Raw genomic sequence first — 14,774 nt, forward strand, 5'->3', positions numbered from 1 at the left:
GTCCTGTGTATATTGAGCTGGTCCCTGAGTCCCTGGTCCCTGAGTGAATCATGATTGATTGATTGGTAACTGGTAACACAGCAGCTTAGCAGCCAGGCCTAAGGTAGTGTCTCCTCTCCCCTCCCCAAGACAGACACAGTCAGTCCCACAAGCACCCATGTCACAAGTTTTGCTTGTCTGCAGCTTGAGGGGCAGCTCCCCCAAAACCCCTGCACCGATCTTCTTGAAACTTGGCAGGCTTTGTGGCCTCAGTAAGAGCCACCACCCCTGCAGTTTTTACCTTCCTGTGTTGTAGCACCTAGGCGTGACAGGAGTTTTGCTTTCAAGAATTTGGAGTACAGTTCCTCCCAAACCCCATGCATTGATCTTATTGATGCTTGGCAGTCTTCATCCTTTCTGCAGGGTCTACTGCACCTGAAAATTTCATCCATATTGGACAAAAAACAACAAAGTTATAGCTGTTTTATTGTTTCCCCATTATACCCTATGGCCGGGTCTCCGGGGTGGCTCCGAAGCTCTTCGGAAGCTCCAAACCACTTTGGGAAACCTAACGAGGCAGCACTTCAACCCGGATGTGCTGCTTCAAAGCATCCAAAGCTTCTCCAGATCCGAAGCTCTGTCTGAAGTCTCGCACAGCCCTATGTGGCAGGAAGGGGGGAGTGCCCAATGGACCCTGGCCCGAATCCATGCCGGTGGGACAGGGAGTGGACAATTAAACACCTCTCTGGCCAGTTCAGTCTGAGCTACTGCCTGGGCTGGCCATGCCCCTCCAGCACAGCTTTTCTGCAGTGATAGGCACACTCTAGCTCCCCCCAGCAGCTGGCCTGAGCAACTGCAGCCATGTGCCTGCATTTCCTCAGTCCAGAGGGAATGTCCATGCACTTCCAAGTTGGTTCAGCCTAGGCAGGTTAGGCTAACCTGGAAAGATTGAATCAGGCTGTGGCTTTTTTAATATCTGTCCCTAGTCTTAATGAAAATATCCTAAATCAGTCCTGGAATAAGCAGGCACAGCTCCTTTTAGTTTTCACAGGAGAGAAAGGAATTGACATATTTACTCATATCCAAGACAAGGTTCCCACTCCATTCAACATGAGGAAAATTGCCCCTCTTGTATTTGAGAATAAGCTGAGGGGCAAGGGCAGACTCTGCCCAAGACATTGCCCACCCCTGCATACTGTCACAAGTTGGTGGCAGCAGGGTGGCGTGCCAGGCAGACTGCAGAACCTGCCTGCACACCTGCAAGGTGCTTCATGCCGTTCAAACTCTCAGCCAGACTGTATCTTATGCCTCTGTGTTTCTAGGACGTCTATTATAATTCTGAACAGCTGGCTGGGACCAGCCTCTGAAATCTAGGACTGTCCCAGGGCAATGGTCACTCTTTCTATAAACAATGGTAAAATAAGTTGCCTTTAAAATTGAATGGCAGAAATCACAGCAACTTGAAATTAAACAGTCTCTTGTCCGCTCCCCCATTAAATGATTTGTAGCTTCTAAAATTAAAAACTTCATAAGTAGATTTCATTTTGTTTAATATTCTGAAGCATACACCTTTCCTGCATGTGTTTTTACTTGTGAAGATTCACTGATTAAAAGCGAGGGAGTTCAGCTTAGACTGAACTATTTTGAATGAATTATATAGAATACAGCCTATCTTTGGAGTCTGATGGATGACCATTGTTCTTGGGGGTGAAACAGAGTACTTCACATGTGTTTACAATTCACAGGCCAGTAGTCAGGAAAAGCTAGACAATAAAATTTAAACAAAATTATACTTAAACTGAATTAAAAGTGATCAGACTATGAAAAATAAAACATTACAGTCCAATTACCCAGCTTGATAGATTTCTACAACTATAATAAACATATTCCCGTCACAGTCTTTTTGGCCTCTGCTCCAGCAGTGCATTTTTACACACATGCAAATTTAAGGGCACCTGAGTTGTTCCACTGAATAAAGAATCTCCATAGACTGTTTATTCATAATCAAAGAATTTACTGGAAAGAGCTAATGTTGAAAGTCTGTTTCATTTGGTTCCAGTTATATTTCAGAAACCAACATTATGTTTGTCTCATAAAAACCTTATGATTTATTTAAATAAATAAATAAATATGGATACTGGCAGTAACTCACCTGGCCGCCTGCCCTGCTTTTCATACCTCTCACATGACCAAACAGAATATCATTCTCAGACTTTTGCCTTAGCATATGCTAATGTTAAAATAACAAGGTAATAGATTCTGGGCCTATACTTTTTAAACTCCTTACCTGAATTTTATCAAACTTCCCAAAAAAATCTCTCTCCTACAATGAGCTATGATAGGAGGTTTCAGGAATACAAGGGTTTGTTTTTTAGGGATAGCTGATATGAGGAAAACTAACTTTTTATTAACAAGAAACTAGCCTAAACCTAAACCTGAAATGTGATTAAATTTTGGCATCGATGCAATAACTATCAATTTCCAGTAACTCAACTGAAGTCCATTTTATATACTTGTAAATGAGAAGCGACTATACTGCTGTATTGCTACCTGCTCATTGTCTAGGTAATTTCAGACCTTTGTTTCAGATTAGAAAAATACAAGTGGGAAACCCATGAAATAGTTTTATTTATTAACTGGGCCCTAGCATATCCACTGGCCTACTTTGTCACCTTAAGCAAGTCATTTTACTTCTCCAATCTTATTCTGTAAAATTAGAATAATATTTACCTTTATGGTTTGATGCTTTGGGAAAGACCTCAAAGTAACATCAAGTAATGTATAAGGTCTGGGTAGCTGTGGTTTCTTTTCTGAACCTTGACAAATAGTGTATTGATTTTTTTTTTTTTTTGGTTATTTGTTTGACAGTTGCACAATATAGGACCTGGTGCCATCAATGATACCCTTCTCCATGTTGGTTGGCCTGTGTCCAGTCGGGCGGAATTTCTTCTTTACATTCTCCATATTCAGACACATGGACCATTGCAGTGTCAAACAAGTTCTGCTATCAATGAATTGCAAATAAAGGTAGTATGCTTGCTACTGTTTCTAGGTTGGTTTACATATTAGTAGTCAGATTTCTTTTGACTGCCACCTTCCACTTAGCAGCAGTTTTCACAGAACTGTTCAGAACAGTACCCAGGTAATTTTCCTGGGAAACATGGGAAAACATGTTATAGTTAGTTTACAATGTGTGGAATCTGACCAGCTGTGTACTATGGTGTGTGTAAAATTTCTATGAAAAAAATCTGGTTTCCATTGTAGCATTGCAGAGCAGAGCATTAGAGATGAGAATCCCTTTCTGAAATGGAGTTTTGTTTTCTTTTAAAGAGGCCATTTTGTTATAGCTGTAAATAGATAATGCAAGACTTTGTAGCACTCATAGTACCCTGGAAATCCATATACCCTAAAGATTACCTTAATTTGCAGATGCCTTCTGTACACCAGTAAGCCATACATCCACAAGTGACATAAATAGAATTAAAAATGTAACTCCTAAGGGAAAGACTTACACATATCCACATGTACCAAAGCTCTTTACTTCAGCTCTTCCACACAGATTGTTAATACAAAATCAAAGTAGTTGTTTATGTAATGCACATTTCAATTCCTGATAAAACTCTGGGTAAATCTTATTACATGCACTTAGACTGATTTTTGTGACTGAAGTCCATGGTCTTACAATTTTATCACAGTGTTAACTACAGAAGAATAATAACTCTGCCCCATTTTTATATTATTTGCTAAGTGTTGTTTTTTTGATTCTCTAAAATTTTTCTCTGGTTTCAGAAACCATTTTCATTCTTGCTTCTTTCTTATCTAGTTCTAAAAGTATTTGCATGCTTTTAACAGCATATATTTGAGAATCAAGTAAAATGATCCATCAGAAAATGTCTAGTTAATCAGTTAATGCCCCTTTTCTATAAATTAATTTAAATTGCTGTTGAATGCAGATACAGAACGATAACTGCATTGTAGAGACTAGAGCCTAATTTCATTTGCACTCATTTCAGACCATGTAACATCATGTAACTGATACTTACATAGCTAAGTATATTATAATTGCAACCCAACCAAACCTTGCTAGCCATAGAGAAATATGCAAGTAGGATGATCAGATCTTTCCTTCAAAGAGTTTACTGCAGAGAGAGAGAAAATTAAGTAAGGTGGAAAAAACATCTAAGATAAATTGCTCAGGACAGTGAATTTATTATTCACTGAAAAAAAGTCCCACATCTATATCCAGTTTCTTAAAAATATTTCTAAACTAACATTTTTTGTTCCTTCTCTCCCTTTTCTTCCCCCACCCCTACCGGGGAAACCAGAGGATGTGATGTACCTTGATTTTAGCAAGGCTTTTGATACGATCTCCCACAATATTCTCCCAGGAAAGCTAAGGAAGTATGGGCTGGATGAATGGACTGTAAGGTGGATAGAATATTGGCTGGAGCATTGGGCTCAGAGAGTAATAATCAATAGCTTGATATTTAGTTGGCAACCGATATCAAGTGGAGTGCCCCAGGGGTTGGTCTTGGGGCCGGTTTTGTTCAATGTATTCATCAACAACCTGGAAGATGGTATAGAGTTCACCCTTGGTAAGTTTGCAGATGACACCAAGCTGGGGGGAGTAGTAGATACGCTGGAGGGCAGGGCTAGGATTCAGAGTGACCTGGACAAATTGGAGGATTGGGCCAAAAGAAATCTCACAAGGTTCAACAAGGGCAAATGCAAAGTCCTGCACTAGGATGGAACAATCCCATGCACCAGTATAGGCTGGGGGCTAATCGTCTGGGCAGCAGCTCTGCAGAAAAGGACCTGGGGATTATAGTGGACAAGAAGCTGAATATGAGCCAACAGTGTGCCCTTGTTGCAAAGAAGGCTAACAGTATACTGGGCTGCATCAGTATGAGTGTTGCCAGCAGGTCAAGGGAAGTGATTATTCCTCTCTATTCAATACTGGTGAGGCTGTATCTGGAGTATTGTGTTCAGTTTTGGGCATCCCACTACAGAAAAGTTGTGGACAATTTGGAGAGAGTCCAGTGGAGGGCAACAGAAATGGTGAGGGGTTGGGGGACATGACTTCTGAGGAAAGACTGAGGGAACTGGGCTTATTTAGAGAAGAGAGGGGATTTAATAGCAACCTTGAACTACTTGAAGGGGGGTTTGAAAGAGGAGGGAGCTAAACTGTTCTGAGTGGTGGCAGATGATAACAAGGAGCAATGATCTCAAGCTTCAGGAAGAGAGGTTTAAGTTGGATACTAGGAAAAAAATTCCCACTAGGAAAGTGGTGAAGCACTGGGCCAAGTTACCTAGAGAGGTGGTGGAATCTCCATCCTTGGAGGTTTTTAAGGTCTGGCTTGACAGAGCTCTGGCTGGAATGATCTAGTTGGAGATTGTCCTGCTTTGAGCAGGGGGTTAGACTAAATGACCTCCTAAGGTCTCTTCCAACCCTAACTTTCTGTGAGTCTACACCTCCCACCTCCGAAATAACTTATGGGTAGAATTTCATGCCATCATTATGATGTCTAAATGTGCTACCTGTTGTCTCCGAATGTTGGTAAGATTACCTGTACATTTGGGTACATTCTTAGATACCTAGAATACTAGTACTTTGATATTTTCATCAGATTGATCAGACTGGCTATCATGGCTTCTTCATCCCCAGGATGCTTCCTAAAATTGTTGAACAACAAATTTTCTGTAATCAAAATCTATGCTCTTTCTTTGGGAACTTGGTGACCAGGATGCTATTCAGCTGCCAGTTGAGAGCTCTTGTCTGTACTCTTCTTGGTATTAACAACAAGGATATGCAGAAAAGAGAGGAATCTGCATTTAGGCTACTTTATCTGGTATCAGGGGGCCAGTTGCATAACAAATATCACTTCTGTCAGCACCCTAGGAGGCTGAATTGATTACTCTTGATGTTTATTAAAACATTTTTATATCCTCCAGTGAAAGATAGTGTGGAGTATTAACTTCATATAAATAAGGTTGTTGGTGTTGTTATCTGTTTTGATGAAGGCACATATCCAAACGTTACAGTCTTATAAGTTGTTCCAGTTAGAAAGGCAAATTAACAATTGATTCAGTCATTTCTTGTTTATATGAAAAGAATGTACAAAATTCTTTTTTGCTTTTGTTTTTGTGAACTCAAAAGGACAAATCAGATATTCTGTCCTTACTAACATCACTCTCTGACCCCCTGGCCCAAAAGCTCTTAGGTTTTCTCACTATGCTTGTTCAGGTAGTGCTGGTACTTCCTTTCCTTGAGTTTTGCTTTTCTGTGCATTTCAAGTTGAGCAGTCTCTCATCCTCATGTGCCTCTCCCCAAAACAATGATCTGCAAAGCCCCTCCATCCAATGCATTCAGATTCCTGAGCAGCTGCATTTGTTTTTGTTTGGGGTGCTTAAGTATCTTTCACAGCTATATTAAATAAAATGTGGTACATAAATCTACCAGCCCAAATCCAGCCTATTCCCACATTATACATTATGATCAAAAGTTTCTTTCTTGGGAATGAAAAAACTCTAAGACTGCAGTCTTTTCTTATTATCCTTTATTTTTCCCTTTTCACACCCAAAGTCTGGAACTGTTTAGCAGAACAGAATCAAACTTCTACATCATGCATAAAGTATAAAGGAAAAATAATGATCTCCTGACAAAACATTACAGAAGGTGTCTTCTGTGCTTTGTTCTGTTGACTCTATGTAGTAATGATTACATCATTTCTTTTTCTTATTAAATTTCTCAGTCTTTAATTTGAAGAAGTTTGCTGTCGTTTCTTAGACAGTATTTATTTAGTTTTTGGATTACATTGTTTATGGACATGCCCTGCCTAGATAATACACAACACATTGGACATGATTTTATTGGAGTTATTAGCAATTATTGGGGCATTATAAATAATTACATTGTTTCACATTTTATAACATTCATCAGTTTCATTTAGCATAAGTAGTAGATTTTCTGGTGAAAAAGTTTTTTATCACAAAATGGCAATTTGTCAAAAATGGTAAATTCCAGCAGAGAGCTTTCGTTAGGAAGATTTTAAAAATCCAAAATGGATTAGAGGCAGGGAAGAAGAGACAGACCCTTTAGAGTAGCTGAAACCTGTTAGTTCAGACAGTTAACTGGTGTGTTGGAGACCCAAGTTCAAGCCTTTTCTCTAAATCACACAAAGCAGGGACTACAGGTAGTATCTTCCACATACTAAGCCAGTACCCTAATCATGATAACATGCAACAAAGGCATGATGATTCTGTGGAGGCTTTCAGGTTCTAAGGTGTGAAAGACTTGAGTTCATTTCCCTGCTTCACCACAGACTTTTCATGTCATCTTGAATGAACCCTTTTGTGTCTTTGTCCTGATCTGCATCTGCAAAATGGTGATGGTACTAGTAATTCCATAACTTAGAGGGTGGTTCTGAGCATAAATGCTTTAGACATTGTGACATACAAAAAACTAGAACTCTTGTTTCCAAACACGACTACCAAGTACACCCTTAGGCATTGTGAAGTACTCAAATCTATATTGATGGTGGGGTCATACAAGTACCTTAGATAGCAAGTCTGTCTATCTCTCTCTTCTTCTGTGTTTCTTATCCAGTAAGTATTTAATTTATTTAAGGTTATTTAAGAGAGATGAAGAGAGTCCCACCCAGAACAACTGTAATAGTCTAGTAATTATAGGATTCTCCAGGGATGCAGATACTCAGGTTCAAATCCTTGTTCTGAATCACATCCCATGTGAATGTCCTAATCAGTGGGTTATTGATTAGTGTGTGGTGAAGATTTGTTTTTTAAGCTCATTTAAAAAAAAAACAAACAGGAATTACAGGTCTCAGTTTTGTCCCAGTGCAGAACAAGGAGAATTGAGGGGACTCTTGAATAGGGAGAGTTGGGGGAATCATGCTCACCTTCAGTTATTTATATTGATACAGGAAATGAACATAGGGTAAATCTTAGGATTGTCATTGTCTAGTATATTTAAGGTGCAATGTATAATTTTTTTTTTAACATTGTATATTACATGTTAAGCCCAACATTATCTAAGAAGATAAACTTTAACATCATAGGAGTTGCTTTGGAAGTCCATATTTTGTAGCGGCCTTTAAGCACTTAGAATTACATTTAAACTTTATTAATACATCCAGTTTATCAAGTAACAGATTAGCATTTAAACATGCATCTAATCCTCTAGGGTGTACGTTAAGCTATATTGTTGTATTCCTTGAGTGCTCCTTTAGTTTGAGTCAATGTCCACAGAGAAGAGTCTTGTGTTCTTTTCTTTTCTTCCTTTCAGTCTCTTACAGTTCCTTCTCATAGAACTTGCACTTTCCTTCACTATTCAAAGAAGTTTTTCAAACATTTTGATTTGGAGGCAGGAAAAGATTCTTTGTCATTAAATTCCAAGAACTTCTACTAGATTTCTAAGTAAGCATCTTTATTTTTATTTTCCCCCCTTTCTTTGCCACAGAACACTGATTTGATAGGACAAGTTTTCCATTACTAAAACTTCCCAAACTTTTTAAAAACAGTCAGTGATTTTAAGATTGCCGCTTCTCTTCCAGCTTTTTGCAAATGTAATTCTTGCAGCCCATAGAAGATGGGTGATCAGTTCTTTGTTACTTATGTTACAAAGCTTTCAGAAAGATTCAGAATTTTTTTTTTAATATTTCAACAAATATACATTGTTTCTGAGTATCGTACAAGACTGAATTTCTGAGCATAGTGTTAGATGGAATGTGACAAACTAATGGGACTTCTCATGTATTATGCCTGATGAAAGGATTCACACAATGTGTTGTTAAGTCATAAAAGCTTTCCCTTTGCCAGAAGTAGGAATGGGCCTATTGGTATAATCTATCACTGGTTTCATATTACATTGAAATGCTTTTTTAATTATCTCAGGGTAGAAACAGACATCGCCTTTCTGCCACCATAAAAAGTGTTATGGTGGCACAAAGGCCAAACAAACAGATGTCCACCCTCCTTGTCACACCACAAATAGTGTCTGTGATGGAAGTGGTATCAATGTGTGCCTCTATTTAGCAGCAGACATCTGTTTACTTCATGATGAGAGAGTACGGGCAGTCTGGAGCTGCCGACATTCTCTAGTTGCCTCAGGCAGGTACTCCTCAGGGGCCCAATATTGTGTACCCTGGGAATTCCTAGGCAGAATTTAGTCCCATCCAGCCCTGGGAGCACCTTCCTAGCTTTCCCCACTTACAGAGATGCAACCCTGGGATCTCTGACTGTGTCTCAGTAGACAAGGAAAGTTGGGTTTTCTTTGTTTACTGGTGCTTACCTTGGTAAGCAGGGAAAGACAGAGTTTTCCCACTTACTAAGATGCATCCTCAAGATCTCCAGGGTGAGCCTAGGTAAGCAGGGAAGGTCAGGGCTTGTTGGGAAAGCTTGGGGGAATCCCATGGGTATGCAGGACTGGGCCCCTCAAGCCCCAGGAAAACACATTGCCTGTTGTGCGGCAGAACTGAATCAGCTGTCCCAGGACACATCCCAACAGTTGATCTGCTTCATTTGGTACAGTCATTTTTACCCTCAGTGACACTAACAAGAAAAGGCTAACTGGTTTTCCATTCTTCATTGTTGCTAATTTGTGTCTAAGCTGTTTTCCTTTCTACTGACCTCGTTCTTTCCTCATAGGACAGCAGCAATAGAATTTAGGGAAAATTCACACAGATGAGGGCCTAGTAGCATCGTTTCCACTAAAGCATTGTTACAACATTTTCTGGAAGCATATATTTAGATATCCTTGTTTGTGATGGCAGATACCCCAAAAGTAGCTGGGTTTGGATCAGTGTCAAAAGATTTAGCAAACCACATTTCTACGTTTTATATCATCAGAAGTAAGGTATCAAATTAATTAAGCATAACTGATTCCAGACACTTCTTAAAATGAACAGCACTTCTTGAATTTAGCCAGTAGTATGTTAAACATCTTGTGGAAAAAATGGAGTTCTAAACGCATGTACTTTCATACATTCTCTGCGGGTCAATAGGGATTTGAGACTCTATAATGTAATGAATGGATATATATGGGCCTAGCCTACACTGGGGGCTAGTAATCAATGGGCGCATCTACACAAGACGCTTAATGCATAGAAGATTAATTCCACTGCATATTAGCATGGCAGACAAAGCCCAAGTTAATGCACTGATGCACAATAGATTTAGTTTAACGCACAGTAACATCACCAAAAAAAGTTTATCTGTATTAATGCATGGTAGTGCCAATTAACGGCGCATTAAGTTAGTACTTGTCATTACAGATACTGAAGTTAGTGTGTGGTATTTATGTTGCATTAATGAATATGTAGATGCAACAGTGTAGCTACATCAAGCTTCCAGTTTAGAGAGATAAAAGTGTTATAAAACCAGATTTTTACTGATTAAAGAACTGACAAACACAGGCTGCATGTTTTCACTAAATTTTGGCATTGCATTGTTTGGGATTCAGGTTTGTATTGTTTTTGTTTCCTCTTACAGAAAGGGAATGAGGGGAAGGAAAAGGAAGTAGAGAGGAAACAAAACCGACTGCAGAAATTCCTGCTTTTCATCAAGCCCAGTAAATTTTGCCACAATTTTTTTAACTATAAAAATATTCATGTAGGTAGGAAAGCCATTATGAGATGCATGTTGATGAGGAAATGCTCTCACAGTCTGGAGCAGAGGTTCTTAAACTGTGGTCTGTGGACCACCACTGGTCCATGATCTCCATTCAGGTGGTTCGCAGAAAGGTTGCAGCACAATCAAGAATATCTGTGCTTGTAAGCTAAGACTACTGATATTAAAATATGAGTTGTATGCTTTGATTTGTAGATCAAAAAGTTCATTATGTGGTCCACTGAGACCCTCAGCAATTTTCAAGTGGTCCATGAAAAAAAAGTTTGAGAACCACTGGTCTAGCGGTTTACCCATGGGCAGTTAATCTTGGTTCAAACCATGAGCAAATCCTGGTTTTTAGCAACCTTGTCTGTATGAACTAGTGCTTTAACCCACTGCAGTTCAACTGATATCTGGCCTGTAATGGCTGACATGCCCAGTGTGGATAAGAACTATTTATGCTTCAGCTTCAGTCAGACCATCACAGTAATGCTGCATGCCCCAAAAGCAGTAGAGCTTCTCTTAAGTAACTTTTGAAGGTGATTAGGAGTGAAGGGCTGATCGGGCAGAAGTGCTTCTTTTTGCTTTTTTAAGCTAACCAACCCAAGACCTACTGGCATGTGATATACAAAGAGAAATGAAATATCCCTCTCCCCTCCTAGCCACTGGGTTCAACAGGAATTCTTGATTGTAATTTTCACTTGCAAATTAAGCTGGGACTAGTATATTCAGAAAGAATAGTGTTGCAGCTCTTAGTGGCATTTGCAGAGGATACGTGTGTGTGCGTGTGTGTGTATTTTTTACTCTTATTTTTTTTCCATTTCCTTTTCCCTGTGCCCTCTTGTACTGTGATATTTATATCTGTTGCATCAATGAGACTAGCCAGGAATATGTTGTCATATCTGAGTCTTGAATTTAATGATGAATAGTGTTAAAGTAAACATCATTCTTGCATGGTTTTGATTGCAGCACACAGGAAGGAATGTGTTAAAAGGAAAATAATGTAGTTTCTTTATATATGCAATCTGATGATTAAGGTAAAGATTTCCAAATGAATCTAAGGTCATTATATGCCTGACTTGCATGCCAAAGTTTCATTGACTTCGATGAGTTTGAGTAACCCTGTTAGGCTACTTTGAAATACCCAGCCTAATATGACTTGGACTTTTCAGTTTCAAATAATTATTCTTAGCGCTGTATCCTTCTGCTTCACTGAATCTGTTTTGTCTTTACAAAGGTTTTCTTAATTTTTTCTTTATTTTTTCTTGTTGGTTGGAAAACCACATGGTTTCAGCAATTTTTCTTTACTGCTTCTGGTGGGTTTTTTTGTAAAAAAAAGGTCCTTTAAATTACCTTGAATCTATGAGATCCCTTTTTTTCTTTTCCCTCCTTCCTTTCTGAAAAGTAATCCACTGTAAGCATTTAATCTCCATTTCCTCATACCATCCAAATCCCTTTTCAAGTGTGACCTTGAAGCAGCAATCTTATTCTTAATTCATAATATGACATTTAATTTCTTCTGTTCCGTGGATCTCTTCTCAGAAATCTTTATTTTTTTCACCAAGTGCAGAAGTTCAGCTGTTAGTATTTCATTTCAGGTTTTCTTTTTATGATGAATATTCTGCATGGAAAACAATTCTGGAAGGCAGATGATTAAAAATGATTCTGAGGGGCCTGTACATGTGAATGCGCCAAAGGGGCAAGCATGCAACTGAAGAAATATACAGTACTTTTGAATAGAAATATTTCAAAATAAATTAGAACATAAAGTATTGCCTGGAAAGAAAAAGAGTCAGTCTACTTTTCAGATGAGGTTTTAAATAGGGGAGGAGACCGGGGGGGGCAGGGGAGCTTTGGAGTTCAGAAATTCCGTTTCAGATGACAGCGCTTCAGAGGAGGAAGCATTGACACACCAGCAAGGGTGACTGTGTTGAGGGAAGCAGAAAGTCTGGGATAGATAAATGTAGAAACTGAGATGAGGCATAAATGAGGAGTAAGTGTATGAAGTGTTGTAGAAACATTGGATCGCATCCAGTCTCACTGGCACAGGAAGGAAAAACTGTATCTCTAACCTAACCTTGTGAGCCAGTGGGGAGATTCAGTCTCCAAGAAAATATCTCTACTTCTCCTGTCCTGATGGAGTTCTGTCTGTTCAGACAGAGTCTATACCCTTAATTTCCAGTGGAAAATACACAAATTACAGGTACAGAAAGGAGACTGGGAAGTAGGATTTACCATAATATTACTGGCAGTGCCTGAAAAAAGTATGGCTGTCGTTCATGTAAAAAGATGATTAGTAATATGACCTACAAAGACCTGGAAGCTAAGCAGACTTTAATGTTAAATTTTTTAACCTATGCATAAGTACCACATTTACTCAAATATAAAATGAGGGTTTTTTTTTTCCCCTAATCAGCATTGAGAAAAAAGCTCCTTATCTGACATTTGCATCTAAGGAAACCTCATTAAACACACTGTCTATCACTAAACTACTGCCAAAAGCAGCATGTGCTCAGTAATACAGTATTTCAGTTCATGCAGCCCCAACTTTAGACATTCTGTTGCTGTCTTTGATATTTTTACTGCTTTCGCCTTCTCTGTTTTCTTTTCTCTCCACTTTTCCACCTTTATCCACTCTTCCTCTGTCTCCAGACCTTTGTTTCCACTCTTCATTTCTCTTTCCACTTCCTGGTTATCAGCCACCACTGCCATTGTTTTGGGCTTTGGGTTTCTTCCTGCTATCCTGGTGCTCCGTAGATCTCTTTCTTTGCCCTTAAGGTATTGATCAGGCTCTCTGATAATTACTTGATCTTAGCTAAAAAGCTGAGATTCTGATGGGAACCTACCACAAGTATAGGTTAGTGCAGCCTACTGCACACAGTCCTCCTCAGCACTGACTCTGTTTCAAGTCATGGTGAGCCACTACATTGCATAATTTCACTTTCCTCTTCACTCCCACAGCTGAGCTGTGCCTTTCCCATTTCCAATGATTCCTGTTTTTTCACCAGTCTTAAATGTCTGGAAAACATCGCCAACCAGGGGCCCCAACAGTTCATCCAGAATCCCTGTGTCACTAAGCCTGTCTCATATCATCAGAATGGCCCCGCCTATTATGAGGTGGAGTGGAAGCAGGTTGCCTTGTGCCTCATCGGCATATAAATTTTTGGAGGATCACAGGACTCATGACAAGAACATCCAGTTCCACTTATGAGGAGGGGGCTAATTAGCACATGGGTCCTTTGTGGGGTGATGTGTGGAGCACACACCTATACTGAGCAGCGCTGAGCTGTGGGGTCACTATAGCTTGAAACACTGTTGACTCTGCTGGGGCCCAGCCCAATGAACTGTATAGTAAATCATGATCCTTTTAGTTTTGGACTAATATAATTTATAGTATTTGTAAGTAGGCACAAAATGCTGCTCCACCCGCTGCATAAAAGTTTATGAAGCACCTTGCCAAAGCTAGCAGCATTTTCAAAACAGGTAAATTCCATCAATTCTGGATGAACTAAAGTCTATGGGTACCATAGTAATTTGCCTATATTGAAATTATTACAGGCATGTTTATTTCAAAGTTAATAGGTGCCTCTACCTCCACTTGTGAGGTCTGCTCCCTTTTGGGGTCTCTGGTACACCAGCTGGAGGAGCTCCAGGCCACAGTCCAGAGACTGTGCACCATCAGGGACTGTGAGCAAGAGATTGACTCCTACTGCCAGGCCCTTCTCCCCCAGGAGGCAGAGGGTAGTGGTTTCCCTCCAGGACAAGGGAGCACTCAGGGACCTCCCATTCTGTCCAGCCCAGGGGTTGGACCAAGGTGGCCAAGGGCCCCAAGGCCCACCACACCAAGGTCCCTGCCCTGCTGGAGTTTTGAAACAGGTATGAACCTCTTGCAGCCCCAGCCAAGCCTACTAAGTTGCCAGCTCCTGCAGGCAACACATCCTCTACTGTAGCTACCACTGCCACTCTCCCCAAGATGAAACACGAAGTGTTTGTTGTGGGAGACTCCATCCTGAGGGGGACTGAGGGGACAATCTGTTACCCTGACTGCTTAACCTGGGAAGTGTGTTGCTTCCCAGGAGCCCAAATCCGAGATGTTGTGGAGAAGATCCCTAAACTCGTGCAGCCCACTGACCACTACCCTATGCTCCTTATCCATGTGGGCACCAATGACA

At 40.0% G+C, this 14,774-nt stretch overlaps 1 protein-coding gene across 1 annotated transcript in view; it reads left to right on the top strand.

The window, feature by feature from the left end:
* ITGA8 (integrin subunit alpha 8) overlaps positions 1-14,774 on the top strand; it is a 210,144-nt gene that overhangs the window by 134,975 nt on the left and 60,395 nt on the right. The window contains 1 exon segment of the mRNA XM_019508352.1: positions 2,848-3,006. Within this exon segment, the coding sequence (XP_019363897.1) occupies positions 2,848-3,006 (159 nt within the window).

This window comes from Gavialis gangeticus, unplaced genomic scaffold, assembly GCF_001723915.1.
Source record: "Gavialis gangeticus isolate Ggan-Ray unplaced genomic scaffold, GavGan_comp1, whole genome shotgun sequence".
NCBI lineage: Eukaryota > Metazoa > Chordata > Crocodylia > Gavialidae > Gavialis > Gavialis gangeticus.